We start from the raw sequence: 14752 nt of genomic DNA, 5'->3' as shown, positions 1-14752 counted from the left end.
ACAGATCTAAGGGAACGATTGTTGGATCATTTCTATAGATGATAAAAATGTATTTGATTATATGCACAAAAGAAGAAGACTTAGAAGACCTACTTTTCTCATTATTTATTCTACAAATTTACTTCTAATTTTTAAAAGACAAATATAGCTGTTAAGCTATATTCAATTGATTTAAAACATTTCAGCATAGATAATATGATGTTACAGTTAAATATTAAGCACACCACAAGGGTCTGAGCTATCAACCAGAGACTTCGCTAAGTAGAATGATGAATATTAGAAATGAGTTTTCATTAGTAAAATTAGTGGTAATCAAAGTCCGAATTGTATGTTCATTGTTGAAATTAGAGGCATTTAAGATTTGTTAGCTGGATAAAATACTGTAGAAAAATGCTCCATGGCTGCACTAATGGGGTATGAGAACCCAGCCAACACTGTAACCTCTACTTTAGGAATCGTCCAACTCCTTGCACAGGTCCCTGGCTGCATGATGCCAACTGCAAGCCTAACCAAGTCCTACCTCTGGAGCATGTCCTGTCCTCCCCAAGTGAGCTGTGAAGCCCAAGTGACAGGGAGCATGGACTCACATCAAGCCTATACAGCAGGTTTTCCAAGCTGTGTCCTTGCCCTCTCTCTACTGGCTAACAAATACCTAATAAATGCCTGTATGTGAGGAAAAATTTCTCCTGGTGAGACTACCCATGCTCAAACTTTTTGGTGGTTGATTTTATCTACTGATAAGAACCTAAGGGTTGTGCATGGTTAGATTGGCTTAGGTCATTTCACAGCAATAGCTGTAGGGATTTTGTAAACCTTTAGTAAAATTAGTAAAATTAAAAACAATTTACCTAACGATCAAAACACCTAAGACTAAATTACAGAAAGCATAATTCATATAGTAAAATCTAAATTAAAAATCCAGAAACCACACACAAAAAGCAAAATGTATAAAATTTAGACAAAGTAAGGAAGACATAATGCTAAGTATAAACAATTGGGTATTTTGTATAAGTGTTATTTAATCTGTATTGTATACTTGAAATCTGCTAAAAGGATAGATTTTAAATTAAATTTTCTCAGCACACACACACACACAATGGTAACTATGTGGAGGTGACGGATAAGTTATTTAGCTTTATTGTGGTGATCTTTTCACAATGTATGCATATACCAAAATATCAAGTTGTACGTATACCTTATATAACTACTATTTTTATATGTCAAAGATATCAATAAAGTTGTTAAAAATGAAAAAAATGTATTTGACAAAATACAATACCCATTCTTCATAAAAACACCTAATAAAAATAAGATAAATAGGTACTTCCATAATATCATAAAATATATCTGTCTCAAACAAAAACTCAGAATCATGCTTAGTAGGGAAATACTGAAAGCATGCTTAGCTAAAGCCAGAAATGTTCAAGAATGTTCACTATTGCCACTTTATCTACAGTTATCCTAGAAGTACTAGTCAACACAATTAGATAAGAGGCAGAACCACAAGGTTCACAAGTTGGAAAGGATAAGTAAAATGATCACTTATTTTGCAGATGATATGTACCCAAAAAATCTAATTCCCTAAAAACATCTTTGAAAAGTTCAGTAAGGGGCAGGGTACAAAATTAATATAAAAAGTCAAACAACATTTATATATTTAAACAACAACCAGTTAGAAGATATACTGCATTTCAAACAGCTGCAGACAATAAAGTAATTAGGAATAAACTTCATAAGAAATGTGCATGATCTTTCTGAAGAAAACTTCAGAAAAATGCTCCTGAGAGACATAAAAATGACTTGAAGAAAAGGAATAGTATATAATGTTCTTGAAAGTAAGATGAATATAAAAAGATGCCAATTTTCCCTAAGTCAATAAATAAACAAGTTCATATCCATATCCCAATGAAAAATAAACTGTCAATAGTAGACAGGAAAAAAATGGACATAGAAGAATAAACAGAAGTATCCATTCCATTATGGTACTGGTACAGACTAGATAAAAATACCCAACGAAACATTAGAAAGTTCAGGACTTTAGTAAATGATGAAAATGGCATATCAAATCAGTAGGGAAACAAAGAAATACTGAATGAATGATGTTGGAACAACTGAATAATCATCTAGGAAAAAAAATTTACTTAATCCAGAGCCCACACTAATACTGGAGTAAATTCCATTCAGATCAGTGATTTTAATGAAAACATGAAACCACAAAAGTAATAGAGGAAACACTGGTAGAATTCATTTACAATTAACGCAGAACTAATCATGACACAAAACTCAGCTAAAACACTAATAAATTTGACCCTATGAAAAAGAATGTACACAGCAAAAGCAATTGGGGGAAAGTTATTTGTAGTTCATCACAGATAAGCAACCTTTCCTAGTATATAAAGAGCTTCTAATAGTTGATGAAGAAAAGACCATAACCTAGTAGGCAAATGGGTAAAGGACAAGAATGGACTGTTTACAGAAAAAGGAAATACAAATAGTTCTTAAACATATGAAAGGTTGTTTGGTCTCACTCAGACCAAATTCTTAAAAAAAATTTTTTTTATTGTTGTTTACTATGTGCCAATAATATTGGTCACTTGGGTATAGGAGACACAGCAGTGAACCAAACAAAATAAAGATTTCTGCTCTCATGGAGCTTCATTCAGGTGGGAAAGCAAGTTGAAGCTACACTGAGATGCCACTTTCATCTATCAGATTGGCAAAAGTCCAGAAGTTTGATGTTACACTCTATGGCAAGGGGCAAGAGGTACTCTCATACTTTACTAAGGTAAACTGAGAGGCAAAATTGGTGCAACTTCCATGATAGGTAATTTGGCAATAACTATCAAAGTTACAAATGTATAAGCCCTTTGAGCCAGCAATTCTATTTCTAGGAATTTATCCTATAGATTTACTCACATAGGAGAGAAATGGCATCTATACAATGTTTACTGCTTGTGTATTTATAAGATCAAAAATGATTAGACACCATCTAAGCAGACACCATCTAGGCTGTTCAAAGACATGGTGTTACATCCATACTGTGGAATACCAGGAAGTTGTAAAAAGGAAAGAGGAAGCACTTATGTGGAAAGATCCCTAAGATATATCATTCATGATATATATGTATGGTATTCTACTAATTGTGTAAAGAAGAACAAAAACAAAATTTTAATAACACATATATTAAAGTATAAATTTATCATCTCTCTCTCTATCTATCTATCTATCTAACTATCTAGAAGGGAAAGAACTATGTGAAATGGTGGGAAGTGATTGCCTGGGAGATGGGGTAAAAAGGAATATTCACTGAATATCCCTTCATAGTTTAAAAAATTTTAATCAGGTGAATGTATTCCTTATACAGAAAATTAAGTCCAGAAAATAAGTTTTTCTTATCAAAAATTTTTTTCTAATTAAAGGAATAACATTCTGACAGAAGCTTTGACAGGATTTCCCTTTTGGTAAACTACACCAGTGTTTAATAATCTTCTAGGAAAAAAAGCATCATATTCTTGATTATACTTAAATCTTCCTTTCTGATATCTATTCTTAAGAAGCAACTACACAAATTTCTCTTTAAATTAGAGGTCACCTCATTTCCATCCATGTTCAGGGCTTTGTATAAAAAGTAGAGACATCTGTGAAGCAAAAAACCACGTGTATTATGTAGAACCCAAGTTTCAATATAAAGACTAGAAAAGCAAGACCCAGGACCCCAGTGGAATAAAAGAGATACCATTGAGCCACGGACATCAAGTTTTACCTTCTATTTGAAGTCAGTTGAAGATAATATTAGAAGAGTTTTATAAAGTCACAGAGTCATAGCAAAGGAAGACAGGTTAGAGTTCATCTAATTTGTAACCTTGCTTTTTGGTAAAATTGTCCCTGAAATCAAAGATGTTATTTATTAATATTATTCTTAGGGACATATTTCAACAATATGCAAAGAAGGAAATGTTTGTACTTTCCAAACTAAAATTCTTTTCTTGCTACTTGACATTGTACCTTAAATTTTTTCTTGACTTTGCTCCACCTTAACTATACTGCAGGTCTTGTGCTCAGAAGGAGATGGGAGAGGAGGAATTGAAAGGATAGATACAGAGTTGAGAGAAATGGGTCAAAAGTTTCAGAGTTGAGAGGGCAGACAGCAGAAGCAAGAAGAACTACAATCCTGCAGCCTGTGAAACAAAAACCACATTCACAGAAAGATAGACAAGATGAAAAGGCAGAGGGCTATGTACCAGATGAAGGAACAAGATAAAACCCCAGAAAAACAACTAAAGGATAGATACAGAGTTGAGAGAAATGGGTCAAAAGTTTCAGAGTTGAGAGGGCAGACAGCAGAAGCAAGAAGAACTACAATCCTGCAGCCTGTGGAACAAAAACCACATTCACAGAAAGATAGACAAGATGAAAAGGCAGAGGGCTATGTACCAGATGAAGGAACTAGATAAAACCCCAGAAAAACAACTAAATGACGTGGAGATAGGCAACCTTCCAGAAAAAGAATTCAGAATAATGATAGTGAAGATGATACAGGACCTCATAAAGAATGGAGGCAAAGATTTAGAAGATGCAAGAAATGTTTAACAAAGACCTAGAAGAATTAAAAAACAAACAAACAGAGATGAACAATACAATAACTGAAATGAAAACTACACTAGAAGGAATCAATAGCAGAATAACTGAGGCAGAAGAATGGATAAGTGACCTGGAAGACAGAATGGTGGAATTCACAGCTGCAGAACAGAATAAAGACAAAAGAATGAAAAGAAATGAAGACAGCCTAAGAGACCTCTGGGAAAACATTAAACATAACAACATTCACATTATAGGGGTCCCAGAAGGAGAAGAGAGAGAGAAAGGACCAGAGAAAATATTTGAAGTGATTATAGTTGAAAACTTCCCTAACATGGGAAATGAAATAGCCACCCAAGTCCAGGAAGCACAGCAAGTCCCATACAGGATAAACCCAAGGAGAAACATGCTGAGACACATAGTAATCAGACTGGCAAAAATTAAAGACAAAGAAAAATTATTTAAAGCAGCAAGGGAAAAACGACAAATAACATACAAGGGAAGTCCCATAAGGTTAACAGCTGATTTCTCAGCAGAAACTCTACAAGCCAGAAGGGAGTGGCATGATATACTTAAAGTGATGAAAGGGAAGAACCTACAACCTAGATTACTCTACCTGGCAAGGATCTCATTCAGATTCGATGGAGAAATCAAAAGCTTTACAGATAAGCAAAAGCTAGGAGAATTCAGCACCACCAAACCAGCTCTACAACAAATGCTAAAGGAACTTCTGTAAGTGGGAAACACAAGAGAAGAAAAGGACTTACAAAAACAAACCCCAAACCATTAAGAATATGGTCATAGGCACATACATATCGATAATTACCTTAAAAGTGAATGGATTAAATGCTCCAACCAAAAGACACAGGCTTGCTGAATGGATACAAAAACAAGACCCATATATATGCTGTCTACAAGAGACCCACTCCAGACCTAGGGACACATACAGACTGAAAATGAGGGGATGGGAAAAGATATTCCATGCCAATGGAAATCAAAAGAAAGCTGGAGTAGCAATACTTATATCAGATAAAGTAGACTTTAAAATAAAGAATGTTACAAGAGACAAGGAAGGACAGTACATAATGATCACGGGATCAATCCAAGAAGATATAACAATTATAAATATATATGCACCCAACATAGGAGCACCTCAATACATAACGCAACTGCTAACAGCTATAAAAGAGGAAATCAACAGTAACACAATAATACTGGGGGACTTTAACACCTCACTTACACCAATGGACAGATCATCCAAAATGAAAATAAATAAGGAAAAAGAAGCTGTAAATGACACAATAGACCAGATAGGTTTAATTGATATTTATAGGACATTCCATCCAAACACAGCAGATTACACTTTCTTCTCAAGTGTGCACAGAACATTTTACAGGATAGATCACATCTTGGGTCACAAATCAAGCCTCAGCAAATCTAAGAAAACTGAAATCATATCAAGCATCTTTTCTGACCACAACATTATGAGATTAGAAATGAATTACAGGGAAAAAAATGTAAAAAACACAAACACATGGAGGCTAAACAATATGTTACTAAACAACCAAGAGATCACTGAAGAAATCAAAGAGGAAATCAAAAAATACCTAGAGACAAATGACAATGAAAACACGACGATCCAAAACCTATGGGATGCAGCAAAAGCAATTCTAAGAGGGAAGTTTATAGCTCTACAAGCCTACCTCAAGAAACAAGAAAAATCTCAAGTAAACAATTTAACTTTAAACCTAAAGGAACTAGAGAAAGAAGAACAAACAAAACCCAAAGTTAGTAGAAGTAAAGAAATCATAAAGATCAGAGCAGAAATAAATGAAATAGAAACAAAGAAAACAATAGCAAAGTTGGTTCTTTGAGAAGATAAACAAAATTGATAAACCATTAGCCAGACTCATCCAGAAAAGGAGGGAGAGGACTCAAATCAATAAAATTAGAAATGAAAAAGGAGAAGTTACAAGACACCACAGAAATACAAAGCATCCTAAGAGACTACTACAAGCAACTCTATGCCAATAAAATGGACAACCTGGAAGAAATGGACAAATTGTTAGAAAGGTATAACCTTCCAAGACTGAACCACGAAGAAATAGAAAATATGAACAGAGCAATCACAAGTAATGAAACTGAAACTGTGATTAAAAAGTCTTCCAACAAACAAAAGTCCAGGACCAGATGGCTTCAGAGGTGAATTCTATCAAACATTTAGAGAACAGCTAACACCCATCCTTCTCAAACTCTTCCAAAAACTGCAGAGGAAGGAACACTCCCAAACTCATTCTACAAGGCCACCATCGCCCTGATACCAAAACCAGACAAAGATACTACAAAAAAAGAAAATTACAGACCAATATCACTGATGAATATAGATGCAAAAATCCTCAACAAAATACTAGCAAACAGAATCCAACAACACATTAAAAGGATCATACACCATGATCAATTGGGATTTATCCCAGGGATGCAAGGATTCTTCAATATACGCAAATCAATCAATGTGATATACCATATTAACAAATTGAAGAATAAAAACCATATGATCATCTCAATAGATGCAGAAAAAGCTTTTGACAAAATTCAACACCCATTTATGATAAAAACTCTCCAGAAAGTGGCACAGAGGGAACCTACCTCAACATAATAAAAACCATAAATGACAAACCCACAGCAAACATCATTCTCAACGGTGAAAAACTGAAAGCATTTCCTCTAAGATCAGGAACAAACAAGGATGTCCACTCTCACTGCTATCATTCAATAGAGTTTTGGAAGTCCTAGCCACGGCAGTCAGAGAAGAAAAAGAAATAAAAGGAATACAAATTGGAAAAGAAGAAGTAAAACTGTCACTGTTTGCAGATGACATAATACTATACATAGAGAATCCTAAAAATGCCACCAGAAAACTACTAGAGCTAATCAATGAATTTGGTAAATTTGTAGGATACAAAATTAATGCACAGAAATCTCTTGCATTCCTATACACTAATGATGAAAAATATGAAAGAGAAATTATGGAAACACTCCCATTTACCATTGCAACAAAAAGAATAAAATACCTAGGAATAAATCTACCTAGGGAGACAAAAGACCTGTATGCAGAAAACTATAGGACACTGATAAAAGAAATTAAAGGTCATACCAACAGATGGAGAGATATACCATGTTTTTGGATTGGAAGAATCAATATTGTGAAAATAACTATACTACCCAAAGCAATCTACAGATTCAATCCAATCCCTATCAAATTACCAATGGCATTTTTTACAGAACTAGAACAAAAAATCTTAAAATTTGTATGGAGACACAAACAACCCCGAATAGCAAAGCAGTCTTGAGGGAAAAAAATGGAGCTGGAGGAATCAGACTCCCTGACTTCAGACTATACTATAAAGCTACAGTAATCAAGAAAGTATGGTACTGGCACAAAAACAGAAACATAGATCAATGGAACAAGATAGAAAGCCCAGAGATAAACCCACGCACCTATGGTCAACTAATCTATGACAAAGGAGGCAAGGATATACAATGGAGAAAAGACAGTCTTTTCAATAAGTGGTGCTGGGAAAACTGGACAGCTACATGTAAAAAAATGAAATTAGAACACTCCCTAACACCATACACAAAAATGAACTGAAAATGGATTTGAGACCTAAATGTAAGACCAGACACTATAAAACTCTTAGAGGAAAACATAGGGAGAACACTCTTTGACATAAATCACAGCAAGATCTTTTTTGATCCACCTCCTAGAGTAATGGAAATAAGAACAAAAATAAACAAATGGGACCTCATCAAACTTAAAAGCTTTTGCACAGCAAAGGAAACTGTAAACAAGATGAAAAGACAACCCTCAGAATGGGAGAAAATATTTGCAAACGAATGAACAGACAAAGGATTAATCTCCAAAATATATAAACAGCTCATGCAGCTCAATATTAAAGAAACAAACAACCCAATCCAAAAATGGGCAGAAGACCTAAATAGACATTTCTCCAAAGAAGACATACAGATGGCCAAGAAGCACATGAAAAGCTGCTCAACATCACTAATTATTAGAGAAATGCAAATCAAATCTACAATGAGGGGGCTTCCCTGGTGGCACAGTGGCTGAGAGTCCGCCTGCCAATGCAGGGGACACGGGTTCATGTCCCGGTCCAGGAAGATCCCACATGTTGCGGAGTGTCTGGGCCCGTGAGCCATGGCCGCTGAGCCTGCGTGTCCGGAGCCTGTATTCCACAACGGGAGAGGCCACAACAGTGAGAGGCCTGCGTACAGCAAAAAAATCAAAAAAACAAACAACAACAACAACAATAAAAACTACAATGAGGTATCACCTCACACCAGTTAGAATGGGCATCATCAGAAAATCTACAAACAACAAATGCTGGAGAGGGTGTGGAGAAAAGGGAACACTCTTGCACTGTTGGTGGGAATGTAAATTGATACAGCCACTATGGAGAACAGTATGGAGGTTCCTTAAAGAACTAAAAATAGAATTACCATATGATCCAGCAATCCCACTACTGGGCATATACCCAGAGAAAAACATAATTCAAAAAGACACATGCACCCCAATGTTCATTGCAGCACTATTTACAATAGCCAGGTCATGGAGGCAACCTAAATGTCCATCGACAGATGAATCGATAAAGAAGATGTGGCACATATATACAATGGAATATTACTCAGCCATAAGAAGGAACGAAATTGGGTCATTTGTTGAGACGTGGATGGATCTAGAGACTGTCATACAGAGTGAAGTAAGTCAGAAAGAGAAAAACAAATATCGTATATTAATGCATGTATGTGGAACCTAGAAAAATGGTACAGATGAACCGGTTTGCTGGGCAGAAATGAGACACAGATGTTGAGAACAAATGTATGGACACCAAGGGTGAAAGCCGCTGGGGGGTGGGGATGGTGGTGTGATGAATTGGGCGATTGGGATTGACATGTATACACTGATGTGTATAAAACTGATGACTAATGAAAAAAAAAAAAAAGAGTGTCAGAGTTGCAGGCAGGAAATTTAGTAAGTCATGGAAACTGCCAAAGTCCTGTCTAGGTGGAAGGCATGGTTCTCTTACTACATTGGAATATACTGTGTCTACTTTCGCATTGCTCTTGACTAAATACAGACTAGAACAGCTCTCCTTCTTAAACAGCAGAGACCATGCAGAAGCTGCCTATGGCTCATGTCAAGGACGTGCTTCCTCCAATACCAGAACTAGAAGTTACTTCCACGGCGCATCAGCAAGATCAATATACACGGTGAGTGATGCTTCAGATTTATTGACGATTTGACTATTCATTATAAACGTGAATAGATCCAAGGAGGTATAGTTTTCCCCAAACGGCATTTCTATCCGGGTGTAGGTGATAGAAAGTGATGAACTTGCAAAATCAGTTCATATGAATTAGATGGCATGAAATAAAATCACTGTTTCCTCCAAGGTCTAGGAAGGACCAGTAAACTAATCTCTTAGTTTGTTGAACAACATGTGCCCTGAGATGTCTGCTCATCTCTTGGTACTGTTTCCTGGGGTTGAGTCATAAGTCCAGTAGGCTAATCATTATTTCACTTGGAACATGAGAAAAGAGAGAATGTAAATTTGTAAAGCAGAACTACTCACTGACTTTCAACTACTGAAATAAAAACTTCTCTAAATTTAATACTTGATAACCTAGATTAATGCACATTGATTACCATGTATTTGAATACAAAACTGTGATCAGAAGTGTCTTAGTGTCTTTTTCTTTCATTCAACAAATATTTATTAAATAGCTATTTTGTTAAAGGCCCTACTGATAACCACTGCAGGGGGTATAAAAATTATAACAGGGACAAGAAGGGAAACTAGCATTTCTTGGTATTCTTTTATTATGCTTGGTGGTAATAGACTAGATCATTTACTGTTTATAGTATTTGGGTCCTGGCAGGAAACTGATGGTATACTCATATTGAATAATTTGGGGAGAGTTTCATAAAGGGCCTATTAAGCCAGGATGTGGGGAAACCAAAAAAGGACAGTGTAGCATCCTAGGACTAGTAACTGGGGGCACTGCTACTGTCCCTAAGACTAAAGGGACAAGGAACTCAGAGAGACAAAGACAGAAGCACACACATACACACACAGAAGGAATATGTGGGGAGGGCTGACTGATAGGAGCTGTGGCATTTGGTCATGGACACAACAGCCTGTGGTTGCCCTGAGGAGAGAGAATGAATATCCTAACTTGGCTGTTCTCCTTTTTTCCCAATGTCCAGTACTCCCCATTGGCCAAACCCAACCAGAGCCAGAGGACACTGGCGCTGATTGAGACAATTCATATAGATTGGCCTCCCAGAGCACCAAGCAAAGTGGACAAAAGGGGAGGGCAGATCTGGAGAGACAACCAAAGGGATCCAGCATAGGTGGCCCAATACATCAAACTGGAAACTAAGTGCCAAGGAACACTTTGTCTTCAGGACTAGAGAGAGGCAGGTCTTCGTGCTTGGGTCTTTAGTGCAGTCAGGGTCTGCTGTTGGCTCAGACATTCCTAGGGAGAATATAATGTCATCATATAATTGTTTTAATGAAATGTTACTGGCTATCATGCTTGATATTTCTCATTCTGGTCCTCATTCTCGGATGCTCAAGCTTGCACGTGAAGAGCTTTCCTCTGTCCTTTTACCAAATGCTTTTGGAGCACCTACTGTGTGCCAAGAATTCTGCTACTCATTGGCAAAATAACATGCAGTCCATCAGTGGAGGAATCAGATTAGGGAATCCCTAATTCCAACTGAGTGTCAAGTACCATGATGGAGGTACCCACAAGGGACTTGGGGAGCATTATGGGGAGACCCCTCATTCAGAGGACATGTTGCCTAGCATGTAATAGATGTCCAATAAATATTTAGTGGACATAAGTATTGAGTGAATGGATAAATCTCAACTTCTGTGTCTCTCTAATAGAATCATGGACTCCTGTAACCAAAAGAAACTTGCGTGAACACTTTCACTTTTATTTTATATAAGTGGGAAATAAGCCAAAAAAATATAGTGGCAAAGGTTGGAGGAGACCCCAGGTTTCCTGGGACCTAGGCTGAGAAGTTTATTACCACTAACCACACTGTCTACTTGGGGATATAAAGGAGGCTCCATGGCATAACAAAGGATTGGAAAGAGCCCTTAATCAGTGACTTTAGGAAGTTTTTCATGTTCTTATAAGACATAGTTTTAATAAACGGTTTAAAATTTTTTTCCACTAATTATTTTCAGGTCAACAACATTTTTGTGTGAATAATATTTGCCTTTTTTTAAATCTTCAGACTATCCATATGAATTCCTCTGGGCGATTTGGACTGAACTCTTCTGAAGAGTATTCATAATTCTATTCTGGGAATGAGTTAACTGGTAATAGTTGGTCTGGCTGAGGATGCACAATAGGAACCAGTAGGAGTGCTGACTGGTTGATGGAAACTAACTCAACAGCACTCATTTGACCCAGGAGATCAAAGGCACAAGAGTTTTTTTCAGGAAGGCATTATGAGTCATGGAAAACAAGCTAATGAAACCCATGGAAAAAGCAAGAGAACACTTACTCTCTTTGTTTATCCATCATTATACAGCTTACACTAGTCCCAAGATTTTGATTTTGAGGAACCAAAAACAGGGTTGAGGATGCAAATCCTTTCTCTCACTGGCCCACATTGCAGATCCTGATTTGATGTGTTTTCTTATATAGATGGATTGTTTCTATTTGGCAAATTGCTTAAGAGGACCTGGGTTGTTTGTTTATACATTTGCTTGCATGTGTAAAGCCTTCCTTCCTTTTGGCACTGGGATGTTTAAAAAAAATTCAAAACACCAAAATAAAATGAATTTAAGTGAAATACTTGAATGTTTAAATCTAATAACAACATGTTTCCTCTGTTTCCTTTGGCTTTCATCTTTTCATAGCTATCATTGATGTCAAGAATAATTATAGTTATTAACTACAGTAAAATCAAATATAAAAAAGAGGATAGTTCTTAACATTGAAAAATACTTTCCAAAGAATTAATATTGTTAAAATGGCCTTACTACCCAAAGCAATCTACAGATTTAATGTGATCCCTATCAAATACCCATGACAGTTTTCACAGAACTAGAACAAATAATCCTAAAATTTATATGGAACAATAAAAGACCCCAAATTGCCAAAGCAATCTTGAGGGGGGGAAAAAAAAAAAAAAAAAACCAAAGCAGGAGGTATAACCCTCTCATACTTCAGACAATACTACAAAGCTACAGTAATCAAAACAGTGTGGTATTGGCACAAAAACAGACATATGCATCAATGGGACAGAATAGAGAGCTCAGAAGTAAACCCACACACCTATGGTCAATAATCTTTGACAAAGGAGGTAAGAATACACAATGGGAAAAAGACAGTCTCTTCAGCAAGTGGTGCTGGGAAAGTTGGATAGCTGCATGTAAATCAATGAAGTTAGAATACACTCTCACACTATGCGCAAAAATAAACACAAAATGGCTAAAAGACTTAAACATAAGACATGACACCATAAAATTCCTAGAAGAGAACATAGGCAAAACATTCTCTGACATAAATTTTACCAATGTTTTCTTAGGTCAGTCTCCCAAGGCAATAGAAATAAAAACAAAAATAAACAAATGGGATCTAATGAAACTTACAAGCTTTTGTACAGCAAAAGAAACATAAACAAAATGAAAAAAAACCTATGGAATGGGAGAAAATATTTGCAAATGATGAGATGAACGAGGCCTAATTTCCAAAATATACAAGCTCATACAACTCAACAACAGAAAAACAAACAACCCAATCGAAAAATGAGCAGAAGACCTAAATAGACATTTCTCCAAAGAAGACATACAGATGGCCAACAGGCACATGAAAAGATGCTCAACATTGCTAATTACAGTACGTCCCCTACATATGAACCTTCAAGTTGCGAACTTTCAGAGATGCGAACATGTGTTCGCATGTCCAATCATGTAAATTCATGTGTCTGGCATACCTTGTCACGTGTGTGCATCCTCTACAAGTGGTTGTGCTTTTGTGTACAGTACTGTATAGAGTACAGTATCATTATTTCAAGCCCAGGATGTCCAGAAGCAAGCGTAAAAGCAGTGGTATATAGCCGATTGTGTTAGTTGGGTACTTAGGCTAACTTTGTTGGACTTACGAACAAATTGGACTTATGAATACGCTCTTGGAAGGGACCTTGTTTGTATGTAGGGAACTTACTGTATTAGAGAAATGCAAATCAAAAGTACAATGAGATATCACCTCACACTGATCAGAATGGCCATCACTAAAAATTCTACAAATAATAAATGCTGGGGAGGGTGTAGAGGAAAGGGAACCCTCCTACACTGTTGGTGGGAAAGTAAGTTGGTGCAGCCACTGTGGAAAACAGTATGGAGGGTCCTCAAAAAACTAAAAATAGAACTACCATATGACCCAGCGCTCCCACTCCCGGGCATATATCCGGGCAAAACTATAATTCAAAAAGATACATGCACGCCTGTGATAACCTAGAGGGGTGGGACAGGGGAGTGGGAGGGAGGCTCAAGGGGAAGGGCATATATGTATACATATAGCTAATTCACTTTGTTGTACAGCAGAAACCAATACAACATTGTAAAGCAACTATACTCTAATTAAAAAAAGAAAAAGAAAAAAAAAGATACATGTACCACTATGTTCATAGCAGCACTATTCACAATAGCCAAGACATGGAAACAACCTAAATGTCCATCAGCAGACGAATGGATAAAGAAGATGTGCTGTATATATACAATGGAATACTACTCAGCCTTAAGAAAGAATGAAATAATGCCATTTACAGCAACATGGATAGACCTAGAGATTATCATATTAAGCGAAGTAAGTCAGACAGAGAGACAAATACCATATGATATCACTTCTATGTGGAATCCAAAATATGACACAAATGAATCTATCTACGAAATAGAAACAGACTCACAGACATAGAGAAAAGACTTGTGGTTGCCAAGGGGGAGTGGGTGGGGGAGGGATGGAGTGGGAACCTGGGGTTAGCAGATGTAAGCTATTATATATAGAATGGATAAACAACAAGGTCCTACTGGATAGCACAGGGAACTATATTCAACATCCTGAGATAACCCAT

The 14752-nt window shown here is 36.5% G+C and overlaps 1 protein-coding gene across 4 annotated transcripts in view; it reads left to right on the top strand.

Moving 5' to 3' along the window:
- The window catches only part of TMEM156 (transmembrane protein 156), a 51979-nt gene extending 39510 nt beyond the window's left edge, over nt 1–12469 (top strand). For 2 of the 4 annotated variants that reach the window (XM_073805158.1, XM_019928342.3), the window contains exons 6-7: nt 9759–9864; nt 11906–12469. In XM_073805158.1, coding sequence (XP_073661259.1) covers nt 9759–9864; nt 11906–11918 — 119 coding nt within the window. In that variant the 3' untranslated portion in view covers nt 11919–12469. Of the gene's footprint in view, nt 1–9758; nt 9869–11905 lie in introns of those variants that run through there. The other 2 variants (XM_073805159.1, XM_019928343.3) reach the window with 2 other exon arrangements.
- The last annotated feature ends 2283 nt before the right edge of the window (nt 12470–14752 follow it).

The sequence above is a fragment of the Tursiops truncatus genome, chromosome 5, assembly GCF_011762595.2.
Source record: "Tursiops truncatus isolate mTurTru1 chromosome 5, mTurTru1.mat.Y, whole genome shotgun sequence".
Lineage (NCBI taxonomy): Eukaryota > Metazoa > Chordata > Mammalia > Artiodactyla > Delphinidae > Tursiops > Tursiops truncatus.
The sequence above is the reverse complement of the archived record's forward strand: the minus strand, read 5'-3'. Positions and strand labels throughout refer to the sequence as shown.